Source organism: Corvus kubaryi, unplaced genomic scaffold (assembly GCF_017639235.1).
Source record: "Corvus kubaryi isolate FWS band 111438036 unplaced genomic scaffold, C.kubaryi_AGA036_p1.0 137, whole genome shotgun sequence".
NCBI classification, from domain to species: Eukaryota; Metazoa; Chordata; class Aves; order Passeriformes; family Corvidae; genus Corvus; species Corvus kubaryi.
The window spans coordinates 33,541,663-33,559,745 of record NW_024580671.1 but is presented as its reverse complement, the minus strand read 5'-3'; the positions used below and the strand labels follow the sequence as shown (position 1 = coordinate 33,559,745).

The following is an 18,083-nucleotide window of genomic DNA, read 5'->3' as shown; positions in this document are numbered from 1 at the left end:
TCCATCCCATCTCTTCAGCACTGGTGAGAGTACATCTGGAGTGCTGTGTGCTTCCCAGGACCACACTGTCACACAGGAGGAAGTCTGTTGAAGGGCCACCAAGGAGGTTAGCATCTGAGAGCACAGGCAAGGAAAGTCTGAGTGTCCTGGGTTTATTCAACCTTTAGAAAAGACAAGGGTATGTCTGTCTAGAGAAATAACACAAAAAGGGCAGGACAGGAGTGTTTGGTCATGAAAAGCTGAGATGCTGCACTGATGGTTAGTTGATGAAGGCACTTTAGTGTGTGCTCAAAGACAAGAGCTTACTTGTGGAAACTGCATTAGCCATCAAAGGCTAGACTTCATCCAGCTGCATAGAATTTCTTCAGAGCTGGCTAGAGACATAGATGACTTACATGCTAGGCAGAGTTCTTGCAACATAAGTATTGAAGTTAAAAGCATGTGAAAGACTGTTTTAATTTGCAACCACCTCCATGCCAATCTCTTTGCTTTAGCCTGTTCCCTGCAGTAGATACCTGTAGGTGATGGTGATGGAAACACATACAACCAACATACACATTCTAGGTCAGTAGAAATTCACCTCAGCCATTCTCTTCTACATAGGTGCGAGGACATCATGTCAGAGATGGTAAATCAAACCATAATTTGGATTACTGTGACAGAACAGGGAAAACAATTAGTAATACCTCTGTCCATGTCAGGAAGTTAGTTGAGACAGCCTCCCCCACTTCTGGAAGAAAAGCAGATGGTAGTACAGATGACTGTGTTTCTTTGGCACAAGCAATGCATTCATTGCCACATTAATAAAACCGGAATTCCATCTACGCTTGGGCTGAAAAGGAAGTTACATTGGAGTGTCATGACAGAACTATGTAAACATAGCCTAATATTCTAATTGGCTTCAGTCCATGACACTTTCATTAGCTGTTTCCACTGTCTGAATTTATAGACAGCACTCACTATAGAAAATGAAGCATGATGGATGGGAAAAGGGCACATGACTTGCATTTCTCTGTGAAGCCCAAAACTTCTAGAAAGCAGTAAATGACCTCAAATGGCAGCCAGAGCAGCTGGGTGGGCTTATATTGACTAAAGGAACTATACTTTTTTTTAATTCAACTATGCATTACTGAACTATTCTCTCTTTTCTGTGACTAAGGCACATAGTGAAATGCAGATGTAGCATAACATCACCCAAGCAGGCAAAATGACCTTTGGGTGCTATTTAGATGATTATTATTATACTTTGCGTCCTTTTGGCTAGTACAGCTTTGCTTATGCACAGTCTCTTAGAATATTTTTGTGTTTCAACTTCCCTTTCAGTTGAGCCACTGCAGAGAAAAGGGGAGATGACTCTGATAACATCTGAATGAAGGCAGATGCAGATCTGTAGAAATAAATTCCCCATCATCTTGCCTTCTCTTCCCTTTGGCCTCTCCACTTGTTGCTCTGAAGCTGCCGTACTACTCCACGGTAGTGTATGAATAGGATTGCTTCAAGTGTAAATTAGAGCTACTAAGATAAGTTCTGGTACTCGATTATTTTAATAGCTTTAATATGTGTACTACCTGCAGTGGAATAAAAAAAGCTTAACATACTGAATAGTAACATAAGCAGCTTTCACCAGAAGGCTGTTTTGCAGTTTGCCATATCCTGGTCTTTCAAGTCTGCTGCAATGACTTGTGCCCCTCGTTAGCCAGTGGCACATGTGAAGTACAGTGTTTACATCTAATCACCAGCAATTACAGATTTCAGAGATGTGAGCTAAAGTGGTACCTCCCATTTGCAGTTAGCTAATTAATAGCGTGTCACTGCTCCCCCTTCTCTCCTGATGTTAGTATGGACAGCATTTTCTCTGTCTACCTTCATCACTGAAATGCTAATGGGATCTCATTAGTTCTCCTGTCATTTACTACATTCCTACAGTGGCATGATCTTTTCTATGATATTTGGGGTAATATAAGCGTACACATAGTAGAACCAGTAGTTTTTATAGGCTTCCACTGCTATGTTCAACCTGCATATGCCATTACTTTTCCAAACAAGTTTCATTGCTTTTACTGTGTATCTTCATTATAGCGGGGTAACTCAGTGGTAACATAAACTATAGGTTAGCTGATTATAGTTTAGTTATAACTATAACTAACTATAACTAATATAACACCATTGAAAGTTTACTGCTTTGTGAAATATTTTCTGCAATATTTGTGCAATGATAATAAAATCAATACAGAAAATGTTAAAAGAAATAATCTTTTATTTCTGTTTATGGTTCTGAAAATATTCTAAAAAGTCTTGCAGAAAGTTTATTTTCTTGATTATAACAGTGTAAAAAGTAGGTATTTCACTTTGATTTATCTAAATGGTTGAGTTTGTTTTCTTGAATTTAAACAAGGAACTGTGAATATTGATGTTTATTTCAGTACAATCTGAATTAGGATAAATCTTCTCTCCTGCCACAAAAATACAAACAGAATGTTGTTGATCCTGCTCATGTACAGTGCATGGAAAACAGTCACACTCCTTAACCAGAAAAACAGATGAAGGGCCAAATCCATGTGAAATGGTCAAACAACCTAGATACAGAAAAGGTCCCGAAATCTGTTTTGATGAAGCCAAACAGGTAAAATTGACACTTAGGACCATCTTTAGAAACAATTGTAGAGCAGCTTTAGATGATCAGTGAAAACTGTGTTTAAATGTACCTTGGTGCCTGGTAACCTTCTTATCACTAAACATACTGTTCACTCTAGACCATAGCCACTCTATTTCAGTTAACATAAAATTAACTGCTGCTTTCTTATCTGCCTTTCCTATAATCATTGCACTTTCACACATGATTCCCTCATCAGTGAGCATAAAACTGTTGGTCTCTGTATGGTGCTGTGAAATGCAATTTTCAATGGCTTGCACAAGTAGACGATAATCTTGGCTTAGAAGTATTATTTTTATAATAATATTTCTAAATTTTTATTTAAATATTGCTAAATTATTAAAAATGTTATATGTGGTTTAGGATGTTTCAAATTCGGCAAATTGTACTGCCCTTAGGTCATGTTCTTAGCAGGTATAAAAGTGCATTGCTTTACTGAAATCATCAAAACTATGCCGTTTAGTACTTCTGTATTGAATGCATACGTTTCAAAAGAGAAAAATTACAACTGTGCAGCATATCTAAATTATTTTTAATATTCTTTCTATATTACCTTTCAAAGGTATGAAACAGATTATTCTGAATTCAAGTTGTTCAGAATAAATTTCAAGACAAAAAGGGCTGAAAAAGGAAGTGCCTTGCATTAGATACAACAAATACTTTAAAAACGTCTTTTTAATGCCTCATTCAGTTTCTGCAATTTCTGCAGTGGAAAGATTGTCACAAACCACTGCACTTAGTTGGCTATAACTGCTGTATACCAAAATTTGTTCCAGTATGTTCTCTGCTTTTCTTGTAATGAGGCGCAATTACCGAGATGTCAGTAGTGTTAAAAAAGTCCAGGGAATTGGTATTCAATGTGTTTTTCTAGTAACCAAATTTCCTTTTAAAAAGGAAGTCTTCTTACTGGCCAACAAAGATTAAATAAAGTTGAAAAACCATCCAAAAGCTATCCAGCCATTGCAAATAATCCAAACCATCCTGATATGATTGTGTGTGAAAGTACAACTCTTGCTCACTAGCTTGATGTGCTGATCAGTGTGTAAGTCATGTGTTTTGTAACAGTGGATTGTTTTGGTTAAGTTTATTTGCAAAATTTGCTGTGAATCTCTTGCTCTTGGGTGGATGCTTTCACATTAACTCTGCTAACTGCCAGCAATCTGCATGATATCTCATCTTGTATGTCTTTTTTTCTGTGTTTTCTTTCCTTTCCTCTACTTGCTACTTTGCCCGTTATTAATAGGATCAGCCTATATGCACAACGAGTCGTGCCTCTGCCATGACGTCCGCTCCTATCTTCATTTTTCTGCAAGTTTTCATGTGGTGTGGATGGTCAGTTACTTTCTCTAATTTTTTGTTTTGTTCTTGGCTTAAAAAATTAGCAGACTTTTTTACTTACTGAGCATACAAAAGAAAACAGAATGAAGCGAGTCTCAAAAGCAACAATCTGGAGCAAATTACTATTGCAATATTAAGGGAAATTAAATATTGAAAAAAAACCTGTCTGGAGCCTTATAAATCACAATTAATAAACACAGGGGCCTCTCCCATAGAACATACAAAGACAAGGGAACCTGTTGGGTTTATATGGTTGGCTCTTTGAGATTACACATGTACCAGATGAGTCCATATCCTTCACTTACAAGCATTTCTCCCTCGTCCTTGTTAAAATGAACAGAAGAAGAAATTTTTTTTCACAGAGACAAAGATTCAAAGCAAATAGAAAAGACAGTCTACCTGTGGAAATAAAGCTTTACTTATGGGTAGCATAGGATGAGTGCTGTGGATGAGTGCTGCTATTGAGGAGAGTAAGGAGTTTTCACTGCATTCAAATGAACACAAGAGTTAATGATGGAAGATAATAGTATGCATCAATTTGGTTAAACTAGGAATTCAGTAAAATAATAATTTTTACTTCTTATTTTTTGGCAACCTAAACATATTAATTGTCTGATTACAGTGGAGGGTGGGTTTTTTCTTCTAATTAACTACATAAGTTGCTGTATATTGACCAAATGCAGACTCTGGGGTTTACAATGAAAGCCTTGGAAATTAGACTGGAAATTTCATTTGATGGTGTGGGACTGTGTCATGAGTTACTGTGCTAGTGACATGTCTGCAAGGGAACTGCTGAGCTAAAAAGCATTAAATGTGTGACTGAAGGGGGTTCTGATCAACATTATTGTTCTGAAAACCACTAGAGGGAGATACTCACATGTCTATCAAAGTAAAGCAAACGGCAGAACTGAAAGCTTACAAGGCATTTCTCAGGGTTAGTGTAATGAAACACTGAAAATTGTAGCAATTTAGAAAAGTAATTTTCTCAGTAATCTATATTCTCCCTATACTTAAGGGAAGGTTCAATTAATATCTCTTGAATACAACTGAAAAAAATATTTAAATTCTGTTTGACATTTTATTATTTGAATAATTTTGAAGTTTCTTATTCTGTGTCTGTGATGTAGTTTCCTGCAAACCTAGGAACTTGCACATCCATGGTAGAAGGTTGTAGGGAAAGGTGAAAGGCCTTTCTTTAAGCCAGCGGTATTTCACATTAAAATCTAGATTAACATCTCATGCTCTTGCTCATGCAATTTGCTCTGCACATAGCTTTCTTTTAATTAAAAAGCTACTGTCCAATGTACATAAAGCAGCAGAGACTCACCTTGAGCTGAATTCTTTATGGCTAACATGTGCTTTCTACTTAAGATGAGAAACCCACAGAATATAATTTTAGCTCATAAGCTTTTGGCAGCAGAAAATTATAAAGGTAATTTTTTTTCATCCATCTTGTTTTTAATAACTTTGTGATTTTGGAAATGGGTTCTCTCTGGACATTTAACTATGTAGTTATATTAAAATCACTGAAGCCAACACAGATACGATCCAGCTGATCAGGTTCAGTAACCTGACGGGTTTTTTTTTACTTTTCATCAAGATTAACAAAGCAGTCATTATCACTGCCTCGAATGGCTTGCTCTTAACTTGTTCATGCACACTGGTTTTGTTTGCCATGCCTGAGAATAAAGAACTGTACAAGTTTTTAGCCCCTACTGGCAATGTCTTATTTCTATCAGCTTCCAGGGAAGTCAGTGCGAGCTTTGAGAGTGATTAGCAGTCCAGGCAACTGGATACATCTTGTTGGAATTGCCTGTGTCCCCGATCTGTGCATGGGTAGCTGTACACCTTTGACAGATTCCTGTGGTAGTCCAGACAAAGGAGGCTAACACAAAACCTGTGAATGAACATGCACTGGAACTGGAAATGACTCTTGAGTAAACGCAAAGGTGTTCTCCATGTCATATGAAACTTTTAAAATACATGCTTATGAAAGGTGTAACTTTGAGGTAACCAATTGATATCAAAGGCCAGATCAGAGCTCTTTGGGCAGGTGTTGTTTTATCCTTTTATAAGTCAGAGTAGCACAATGGGTTCTGATGAATTATTATGGTTTAAAAACAAAGTTTTAGTACATTAAATAGTTATAGTGCACTTCTAAAGGAGTAACAAGCGCATTTATAGTTTTAGTGTATATGTAGTGTACGTATATATAGTATATGTATAGCCTTATATATATATGTATTTATAGTTCCATGTGTATTTTTAAAATTTTGGGCTGGCAGTGTCTTTAAGGAAATGTTGATAAATAGCAATGAATATGTGGGTTTCGCACTTAACAATGAAGGTATGGCTTTATAAAAGCATTCATTTCCATTCTGAAAGTACAGAATATTTTTCATAGTGTGTGATGCTGTAAAATAGCCCTATCTAGAGTTGTCACAGTAAGGCACGACATGAAGGAGATGGCATTTGGATTTGACACTTCTCTACCTCAAGCATGCAAGGAAATTTGACATGATTTATTAATGCAAGAAATTCCTCATACACTTCTGGTGAAATGAAAGTGCCTTACAACAGTTCTTTCCAATTTCTTTTACAAGTCTCTCTCTCTTCAAAGAGAATTAATATACAGACATAATCTTGAAGACAACAAAGAGAGGACATCCCCAGCTGATCTGTTATTCAGTGTTTGTGTGATTAATGTAATGGGCTGGAAAATTTCAGTGAAACTGCTTAAAAATAGTTCAGTGTCTAATTGTAGTAACAGAGTTAAAGATAAGATGATACAAAGAGAAGATAAAATGATTCTGTATATCTTTGTTATAAGATAGTTTAGAAGAAATCTCAAAAATAACATTAACATGAAACAGTTGAGAAGTTTTCTTAAAACTCAAGAAGGGGGGAAGTGTTTTCAAAAAAGGCATTTTAAGGCCATTCAAAAGTGACATTTTTCTAAATCTGGTTTTAAATTGGGAATGGAATCCCACTTATTTCCAGGGGATTATTGATTGTTATGATTCATGTAAATAAACACATAACCAGATTTCCTCTTTTTTGATTTTATATTTTCACATTTTCCATAATGTTGACAACAGTTAAAACATAAAAGAAAATTACAATGTGAAATTCTGTGGAGAAAAAAATTAGTTCAGATAGGATCTACTGTACCTTGTTTGCTACTACTATTTTTTGCCTCGGCTTAGGGCATGAAAGAATGAACTGATTCCAGAGATAATATTTAGAAGTTGTTCTTGGCAGAACTGCTGGTTTACCACTGCAAGTTGGTCTAAAAACCTCAGAAATTTAGTGTGGCTTTCATCAATATGAGGTTAAAATCTCACTAACCTTGAAGTATGTGTATAAATATTGTATACTTTTGTGTAGTACAGTTTAATGCTGTCGTTCATAATAAGACAATGCCTCTCCTGCATAAGGCTTCCAAGATATTCTCTGCTGTTGCGAATTGTGAATCCTTTAAAAACTTCTGTGTAGTTTTAGGGAGAGAGAAAAAGATATTAAAATACTTTTTTTCAACCCAATAAGAATATTACATTGTATGACTGTTGAATGTGAGAGCAGTTGACAAATTGTGGTGTGGTTAAAAAAAAAATCTCATAAAGCAAATAGAAATGGACAACAGAATGGAGGGTGTTTTCAAGTACCTATGGAGGTAGGATTAATTTATCAACACAATTTACAATATTTGACCTAGTGCAAGGTGACATAAACTGAGTACTGTATAATTCTATATGTGGAGGCCTACTTGTTTTGTATCTCTACTGGATGTTGTTTACACTTAAAAAATATTTCCCTTCATGTTATGCACAATTTTGTTCAAGACCTTCAGTTTACTTCTTATACTCTCCAGACATCTCCTGTCTGTTGGAAATTTTAAATCTCCTGCTTTGCTTTCAACTCTTTCTTCAAAGATGACTGCTCTAAGTAATTTCAGTGATAAGAATAATAAATACCAAGAGGTAACACTGAGTGCTGTTCACTGAATTCATGTGAGAGAAAACCTTTACTGATAATTCTGTTTTTAGTGGTAGTTACTGTGAGGAAGAAGCAACAGGGTTATTTTTAAGTGCTTTAACTAGTATAAAGCTGCATGACAAGACACAATGCAGATGCAAATAGTGACAGAGCCAAATTAAATAAACCAGAAAGTTCAGTGCCTCTTGAAATCTTAGCATCCTATTCCAAATCTGGTGCAGTAGAGTTCACTTAGGACTTCCTTGTTGACCAGAAAGTTTAGGAATTTTGAACTTGTAGAGTGCAATCTACCAAAAAAAAAGCAAAACTAAATACCAAAAAAACCCCACCAAAAAACAAATTAAAAGAAAAAAAACCACAAACAAAAACCCTAAACAACAACAAACAAAAAGAAACCCCAAAAAGTGTGAGCCAAAACTATACAACTAAATTATAAAACTACACATGGCAGAGATATGTCTGGGAAAAGCTATTGTTAATAAAGAATGGCAGCCACCATGAGGTATTTGCTTTAGGACAAAACGAGTTTCTGTTTCTTTCTAAGGAAATTGAATGCTGATTTTTTGGGTTTTGTTTGGGCTTGGGGTTGCTGGGGTTTTTTTTACATCCAAGTTTCTAAAGGAGGCTCTTGGTAAATGCTATAATTCCTGATAATGTACTGAGTGTCCTTTGTCTGCCTTATCTGATTTTACGTATTTTTTCCAAACTGTTTTGGAACCAGCTTTAAAGAATGCACTGTGTGTACAATAAATGCCATTAAAATTTTCATCCATTAAAGCTGATATAAAGAACTCATTGAAATCCTTTTCTCTGTACAGTAATTCCCAAATTCCGTCTTTACACCTCTATTAGGAAGCAGTTGCCCTAACATCCTATTTGGCTTTGTGCTTTTGATTTAGTCAAAAATTTCTATTATCATTTTCAGTGTATTCTGCAGGGAGGTCATAAAAAACACCTTATCAGCCCCTTTATTTCCTGTTTATATCCGATCTGCCATTTTTATGTATTTGTTCTTGCCCATTTGTGTAAACTCGATTTCTTAAATACTAACATTTTCTCTATGACAGTGTATTTAAGTTCCCTACAGATTCATGCAGGGGTGTTTATTTTGAATTTTCTTAAATGTTGTACGGTTTCTTGGTGGAGGGTGATGATGGTGTATTTTCATTTTTTGGGGGTTGGGTTTTTGGGTGTGGGTGGCGTACAGTTGATTTTTCTAATTGTGACATTATTTTACCTGATTAGCTAATGCAATATTTCTAAATATTCTTCTGAATCCTTTTGAGGAACTTGCTTTTAGAGATACTACTTCAAGGAGTGGTTTTTTTCTGTTTTCTAGGGGCTTGTTTTGTTTGTTAAGGGTTTTTCCTTTTTTCTTGGTTTCGAGGTTGTATGGTTGGTGGGGGGGGTGGTTAATTGCTTTTGGTAACTTTCAGGTAGTTACCTCTCTTTAAATTGACATCTTTTGGTTTGGATTTGTTTGCCCTGATCTCTCACACAATAAGGCTAAATGCTATTGCATTGTGGCCTATGGAGCTCCTAGAGCTATATAGAGCAACTCTACTAATAACTTTGAACTGACCCTGTGCATCACTAAAGATTCAAAGATTTATTGTTCCAAAAGTCCTTTATCATATCCAAAAATATGCTCTCTATATCTCTCTTTGATGAGACTTCGATCCAGTCTTTGTGTGGTTTCTCTAATCTCACATGACATTGGTATTGTCCCCTTGATCAGGCGGTCAGCAGGGTAAACCTGGTATTACATTTTTTATTATGAAACTGAAATTTCTTACCCACAGATTCCATCACACTTCCTTTTTCCTGTAATAGTTTTATGCTGTTGCATTTTGTGTCATCCCTTACATTGTACCCTTTTGCTGTATGTCCGGGACTGCCATTCTTACAAAGCTGTAAGACAAATGCTCTGTCCTACTGATTATTCTCCTTTCACTAGGTTTTGGATATGTGTATTATTTTGGGGCGGTTCATTGGTGATTGGTCTTCATCCCTTTGTCTTGATTTTATGTTCCTAGCATTGGTGTAGAGGCACGGGGAAATTTTGCTTAAGGATGTGCTAATAAATTAAAGGTTTTTTAATTACTCTTTCTTATTTACCCTGATTGTACCTTTTATTAGACACACACACACACACACACACATGCATGCGCAAACACACTCCAGCCTTTTCTGGGGCATATTAAGTATTAATTGCATATGCCTCAGTGGCATGTCAGTCTGAACCAGGAGCTTTTCCCTGCCTGTTGGCTTTCCTCTGCTTTCTGTTCTAAAATCTTTTTGATTTCTGTGCCAGTAGCCAGTCGCTGTTACTGTTAAGATTCAGTCATCTGTCCTTCCCTGCACATATTGCATCTGTTCAAGAAGTTTCCCCAGTTGCTAATATACCTAAATTCCTTTCCACCTACACTGTCTTCTTGCCGTTGGAGGCTTGGGATCTCTTGGAAAATGGAAAGTGTCTTTTTATGCCATGGGTACAGCATACAGAGAAAACAAGAGAAAGACCAAATATTTTCAACCTTCAGAGCTATTCACAAATCTCAGACTCATCAGATGAAGTGGTGAGGGGAGGGGATGGCTGGAAAATTATCCTGGTGTTTTAGGTACTAATCAGAGTTTGTATCAGTGCTTAGAAACAAGGTCTAAGGTGTTACGGGCTCCAGAATAGGTATCAAATGTATTTCAGGCAGACTAATGAATAGGTCCATCACGTGAAAGGTATAAAGCATTATAGGCAAAGTGGTACCAAAGAACAGCAATTAATGGCAGGGAAGAATGAGGAAAAGTGGTGTGATTGCTGTGTGGCGTAAGGAATAGTTACTGATTCATGACAGAGCGCTGCAGCTCAGAGACAGCCCTCAAACTGAATCAAGCATGTACAAGTAGTGCAAGAGAAAATTCTTTTCTCATACTTGAATAGAGCATCAGAGGCAGAGAAAGGATTTTCATTCTCTTTGATCATATCTTCACCTGCAGACCATATTCATTTTAATGTGTGATCATTTGATGACATGGACGTAAACATATTTTGGTATTTGTTTTCTAATCTTGAAAAGTTATCTGTTCTTCTATCTTTTCTCACAATAAAGTCATACTCAGAATTGTAAAATTGATGTAATTTTAAGGAATATAGGTGTTGTTTATTGGGGCCCCCAGGTATATTCCATAACATTTTTTGATTGATGGTGTAAATATCCCATCTAGTATCTGCTGTAAACCTTGAAAGTATTTACTCTTCCCATGTTTATAGTTAAAGTAATAATGCCACTCTTTGTATCAAAAATCAGAGGAACGTCCAGGAATTATTTTACCGTTATTTTAGCAAAATAACATATATAAGACCAAAAAAGGATGCCTCAAGGATAGTTCAAAATGTTGAAAACTAAGCTGTAGGTTACTTCTCAAGCAACCTCACTGTAATTAATATTAAATGATTTCTTCTTTTCTTGTCGACAGGAGGATTCGGCTGACTGCGGTGGGGCCTCTGGTCTGAGTCCATCACTGTGGTCTATGGTACCAATTCAGTTGGTCCTGCTTTGGCTGTTATCTGGCAGCAGACACTGCCAGTTATGACCTTGCTAAACCAAAACCTGCATAACTTAATCAAGACCTGGCCAAAACGATAGCCTCAGTTCCATTGTCGAAAGGGTCAGCTATTGAGACAGCAGCAGAAGAGCAGTGCTCGTGTGGTTATCACGCGTTGTGAGACTCATCAAGGCACCACGATGCCTGCATGTTGGAGTGTCAGATCCTTAACCGTGTGTGAATGCTGCATCATCTACACCATCCAAACAGATTCTGTACGTGCTTCACCGGGGCAATCTAAAACCTTTTGTTTGTTTGTTTGTTTGTTGTTGTAATCTTGATGACTTCATGTAAAAGGGCTCCCCTAAAAACAGCTTATGTATATGATTTTAATTTCTTTTAAGCTTTGGATATCTTGAAGATTTATATTCTTTTACATGAACAGTTGTTTAAAAACCAAAAAAAAAACAAAGAAAAAGAAAAAGGAAAATGTTCTCCCCAATACACATTACTAGCACCATGATGGCTGCTTTTAGCATCAGTTTTGTCCAAACTAGTTGAGCAAATTGAAAATATTGGCCAGTCTTCACCAGAAGTTCAGCATGATTGGAATGCTTTATGATGAGTAGTTAATTCTTCCAAAAGGAATCATGCAGCCAGCTAAGTTTTGGTAGGTTGATATAATATGTAGAAAGGAAGGAAGGGAGAAATCTTCTGTATTTCAAAATACAAAGGTAGTGGAAAGTGAAACTAAAAAGTGATTTTTGTCTTAAACTTGGTGTCATCTTCTGTCAGAAAAAAAATAATTTCAGTGTAATCTTCACCTCCTTTTCACAATGCAGTTACATATAAAGCAAGTAGAAATTCTTCAAAGGCTGAAACAAAAAATGCTTGTGAATAAAAAATGTCTTTGTGATATTTGAACGTTGGTTTCCAGGGGTATTTTGCATGATGATGATGCTATGTTATTGTTTTTCAGTTTGTTTTCTTTGATGGTAGAGTATAGTTCATTGAAAAGATAACTGAGTGATTCTTGTATTGTGTGAGAAACTGAACATTGCAATGTGTTGCAATCAAATAATATTAAATTATATTATATTATGAAACAGAGCTCTGAATATACTGTGCAATGAAAAAGCTGAGAAAATAGGGTAAATATAGCTATCGTAACAAAAGGTTGAGGTGGGTTTTTTACGGAATAGCAATCTCACATGAAAATCTGTGTACAGATATTTTACGGATATAAAAATCAGATTTAACACATTTATTTTTGGAAGTATATGTTCTCTAAGGTTCATATCAGGTTCCCCCTTTGTTTCCTTCATATAAACCCACTCATAATATTAAAACTTATGCTGTTGCTATTTATTATTGAAAATAGCATATTTAACAGCAAAATAACCTGGTTGCTGCAATTAGAAAAAATATAAACAAATGGGGAGCCTTGAATCTATATGTATGCACATTGATACTTGATTGTGAATAATAACTCTAGAAGTTGTTTTTATACAACCTCATTGGTGATAAAGATTGGTGCAGTAAATTACAATATTACAGTGTAGCATAGTGTTGATGCAAAATATGATTTGCGCTTTTTTTCCTAGTTTTCAAAACTAAACAGCTAAGACAGCTAAACCAATGAATGTGCAACTCTGCTGGTATTGTACAGTTCTGCTAACAACTGCAATATGCAAATATTAATATGGCACAATACACTAGCTCTTTAAAAAATAAAAAATGCAAATCATCAGTATATATATGCTGGCAATTGATTGATATATTTTTGATCATGCCAAAAGCTTAAAAAATGATTGGGCATGCATTAATATCCTATGAAAACTGAAGAAGCTACTCAAAGCCATGGCATGGCTTGAACAATCAGATGTCTACTGTAGTTGTACTCATGGCTGGTTCATTGTTTCTCATGTACCTCGGCTCCAGCTATGTCTTTTCTCATGTTTCGGAATACAGTGAGTGAAAAAAATAAACCCTGACCTTTTGTTCAGTGATGAAATCTAGATTTTTAAAAAATATGTATCTAGCAATGTCATGGGGTTAAAAGTAAAATTAACTGTGTTGGATGACTTCAGGTCCTCCTCAGGGAAGGTGAGCTAATGTTGATGATATGGGTGAAGATAAACTTGGAGCTCTTCCTTCCAGTCATAGTGCTACAGTTCACCTGACACAAAAATTGGTTGAGTGTCTCTAATGCCAAGACTGCATCCAGTATTTTTCCTTAATGTTGGCAATTGACATTTTATGGGAGGAGCAAGTTTTTTAGGATTAGGCCAATACTTACTGCACTCACTGCTTTTACTCTGAGGTTACTTTAAATACACATTAGTTTGTGTTTTGCTCTTTTAATTTCTTGAAAGATTATTATATTAAGTTCTCTATAGTTTTCACTTAGCTTCCCAAAAGAAACCCTTCATGGAGAAGTTACACTGTTTAACATTTTAAAACACTTTCATTATGCTGGTAGGCTATACTTGGAGTTACTTAGTAAACATTTGATTAGTGTTTGTAGGGAGAAAGAAAGATGGCGCAAAGTCATGCTGCCACAGAAAACATCTGTGGCTTTTGCTCTCATCCCACTTCCCTTAGAGTGTTCAAATGCAAAAGGAGGGAGAAGCCCATGCCATGCCGACACATAGCCCTCCTGGGTGATCCAAAGAGGGAAATGTCCTTTGTTCCTCTCCTTTGCCCCTCTAGGGCATATTCCCTGAAGGAATATGTTTCTATATAAACATTTAGCCTTCCAACTAACATTATAACATTCTATATAAACATTTAGCCAACATTATACCCATCTGATTAATGCTTTAGAAAGTAGTAAGTATTTTAAATACTTTGAAATCATATATTGGAATATATCCAAGTGATGGTCAAGACTTTTTTTTTAAATACCCTGATATTTGCAAAATGAAAACTTAGATCAAAAATGCAATCTGAACTTTAGCTATCTCAAAATGTGAATACCAGTCTGATAGAAATAACTCACATGAATAAATTTAAATTCTCATGCAGAAGAGTATCCTTACTCTCACAGTGCATCATAGTCATCTTATTTTGTCTTTCAAAGAAGAACCTTGATCTAAGCTTTAAATTAAGATAGTTTTAAATACAATATATTGTTAAAAATTGTGGTTTTTAAAGTCACATAAGAGGTTCTGTTGAGGGTTGCTCAAATCCTTTAAATATCACTAAGAGAACTGTTGGGACTGGTTCAGTTTACACAGAAGTCATGCAGTGTATTGTACATCTGACAAATAACCACCACTAAAGTTGTTACAGCATGATACCGTGCAAAACATGATCTGGGAACTTAACATGAAAGGTTTCTTTCTATTTTTTTCATTTAAACAACCAGCATTACTGCCAAAACACTGACCGTGGTCCATATTTGTAACAGGTTTTTAACATGACATAGCAGGTCTGATGGACAAGATTTTTAGCTCCTGTACCTTTAAGACTTTAGTATGATCTTTTTCATGTTTCTAATGCTTGAGGCTTTACTGCTTAACTTGACAAAAACAACAGTGTTGCTGCCATTTGTAAGTTTTCCTACAATATTCCTTTTATTAACTTAAAACCTGGCCTTACTGGTTTCAAATAGGCAGTATCCCTTTTAAGTGACCTTTGCAACCCAAGTGTTACTTGCTGTGGTTGAGAGCTTTTTGGTGTCACTGAAGAGACATTAAGGCCTTTTTTTCCCATTAACACATAAAAACATGCTTAATATGACTTAATTCCAAAACACAACCTCAGTACCACTGATCCAAAAATTCAATGCTAGCAGACTGGTTATTAAAAAATATATGAATGCCTAAAAGGCACTGCAACGCACTCGATAGTTTTTGGAATGTCGACCTAAGGTGAAACCTTAATAACTCCTTTCTTAGGATAAATTTTACCCTAACTTCATCAGACATCTGAGCCTTTAACAAAGGCCAGATTTATTATTATTTTTTTCATACCACAATGTTAATATTGTTAATACTCATTGTACACTATTGTAAAAAGATTAAAACAAAGTGTCTGAAAACAATTCAAGAGTTTTGAAAAGTTAGCCTCACCCTCTTCCCAGCTACTTGCATCTGTCCTGTTTATGGTTTAAAAGAAAAACATCATCTTGAAGAAATATTTCACTGAGGCTAAAGGGATACTGTCTTGTTCAGATGCCATGAAATTGTGATTGTGATCTGAAAAAGCTGTCTTCTCTTCTTGTGTTGTATGGAATGTCTGGATCATGCTTTCTGGGATACTTTTATTGAAATGCTCAGTGTGCGTTTCTGCAAAAAAAGACTTGGTTGCTCTTACCAGGCAATCAGGTCTTTCTCCCTTTTCTTGTGTTCTCTTGACACTTTTGTGGAACTTGACAAGCCTGGAAAAAAAATAATTTTTTGTAAAAATTTGTACAATAATGTTATAAAAAGTTTATAATCCTAGAACTGTTGTGTTAATTATTGTGCAAAAACAGTATATTCAGAATAAAAGTTTATCATTTAAAATCAACAACTATTTTACTGTTCACTCTGTATAATAAAAACATGTAAATAAGAGCCTACATTATTTGCTATATAATACTTTTGAGTTTCATATAATTATAACCAAGTGTCTGAAGAGAGTGAAGACAGTGACAATGCAGGTCTTCATGGGGTTCAGAGAAGGATGCAGAGCAAACCTTCATTTCTGTTTCATTTGCAACTGTGAAAATTTAAAAAAAGTGGAAAAAATCTAACCAATTAAAACTGAGGGTCTGTAAAGCTCTCAGTAAAATAAGAGTCTGAGGCAGTTGAAGTATCCTTGTTTTCCTGAAACAATTGCTTTTGGAAGGGTTGCCATTTGCTAACTTGTAAACACTGCTGAAGTCCAAGAGTTCATTCACATGGAGAAGCAGGATAAAATCAGATAGCTCAGATGGGTCCTGCCCAAGTGGTTGCCGTTGCCCCCACCTCTGACCAAGACTGAGTCATGATTCAGTCAGCTTCTGTACTGCTGCTGTTCTTAATTAAGCACTATATTTAAAGTGGATGTATGTACCTTAATAAACAGGCTTGGGGTGCTCAGGAGGTGCTTTGCTGGGTTTCTGACTTCCTACGGTGGCACTGGCAGGGCAGAGGGCTGAAAGTGGTAACTGCTTTAGAAGCCTGACTTTAATCCTTGATTGCAAATGTGTCACAGCCCAGAGAAAATGGCAGTCATAAAATTCTGATTGTTTTACTGAATCCCTGAGGAGTAGATAAGAGAATAAGAAATCAAATGCAGATTCTAGTGCTGCAAAGTAATAGATCACCCATGTGGAAATGCTACAAGGCAGTGCATGACACTGCATCAACATCCAGAGATTACCAGCCTCAACTAGATTAAACATTGCTTCCTAACTACATGATTATCCCCACATGCTGAACTCACTCTATCATGTTTTCTGTAGGCTGACTGCCATTGAGATGTAGAAATAAATAAACCCTCAAAATCCGTTTCTTGTACCTCTTTAATTTAATTGCTGTCTTACGATACACTAGTTAAGTGAAGGAGAAGACACTTGGACAACACAAGGTTTTTTCCCCACACTCCTGGAACTTATAAGCATCTTTGACTTCATCAGTTTGATATGGGAATTGCTGCACTGCAGTGAGATATTCTATATTCATCCCTTGTGCAAATCAAACCAGAATGCACTTGGCCTGTCATATTGTGTTATTTTGAGCGATGCCTTCACAGTGTCCAATGCAGCTCTGTTGCTGCTAACCATCTACAGAAATCAAGACATATAACACAGATGTTACAAAATGCCTTCATTGTCACATCTATTAGTCCAGTGCTCCTTGTAATGCTCGACTGAAAAATATGCCCACCCTAAATGGTACAACATTTTCTCTGTCTGTTGCAAGAGACATTGAAAACAATGTGTCTCTTTCCAATAATCTCTTAGGAGCTTTTGTTCACAAAGTGTATATGGGGGAGGAGGAAAGAAAAATGAGACTTTTTCAGGAGAATGATTTAATCTAAATTCTAACTGTATTACTCCTAATTGTTTTAAGTATATAATAATTTCTCTCTCTTTCTGATTGAGAATATCACATTCTCAGGAGCTGGCCTTTCCTTTTGAAACCTTGTTCAGAAACCCAGACACTTTCTAGCAAAGTAACCCCTTTTAATAGAACACCCACCCTTCTCTTTCTTTTGGGGTTTTGAATCTCATTTTTTCTCTGGATGTTAAAAATATTTCCTTGACTTGATCTCCAAGTGTACATCCCATATTGTGTAGAACAGGTATTAGAACTTGGTAATAAGTGTTTCCTTTGGGGAAATGATAAACATGTTTGTGATTTGCCTCACCTAGCTGTAGTTGTCAATTGCTCATGAGTTACTCTACAGTCAACAGAGTTTAGGAGTTAGGTATATATGCTGCAAGGCCCAGACAGGCTTTAACCAACTGTCTGAATGATTGGAAGGTGAATTCTTTAAAAAGACTTTTCTACTGCTCTTTTAATTGCATGTCTTTTCAAAGAGAGGAGTTCACATATTAAGTAAAATCTGCATCTTCTAC

At 36.0% G+C, this 18,083-nt stretch overlaps 1 protein-coding gene across 9 annotated transcripts in view; it reads left to right on the top strand.

Moving 5' to 3' along the window:
- The window catches only part of CACNA2D1 (calcium voltage-gated channel auxiliary subunit alpha2delta 1), a 365,110-nt gene extending 349,065 nt beyond the window's left edge, over nucleotides 1–16,045 (top strand). For 5 of the 9 annotated variants that reach the window (XM_042018481.1, XM_042018475.1, XM_042018474.1 and 2 more), the window contains 2 exons: nucleotides 2,541–2,623; nucleotides 3,897–8,329. In XM_042018481.1, coding sequence (XP_041874415.1) covers nucleotides 2,541–2,623; nucleotides 3,897–4,055 — 242 coding nt within the window. In that variant the 3' untranslated portion in view covers nucleotides 4,056–8,329. Of the gene's footprint in view, nucleotides 1–2,540; nucleotides 2,624–3,896; nucleotides 8,330–11,461 lie in introns of those variants that run through there. The other 4 variants (XM_042018479.1, XM_042018478.1, XM_042018482.1 and 1 more) reach the window with 2 other exon arrangements.
- The last annotated feature ends 2,038 nt before the right edge of the window (nucleotides 16,046–18,083 follow it).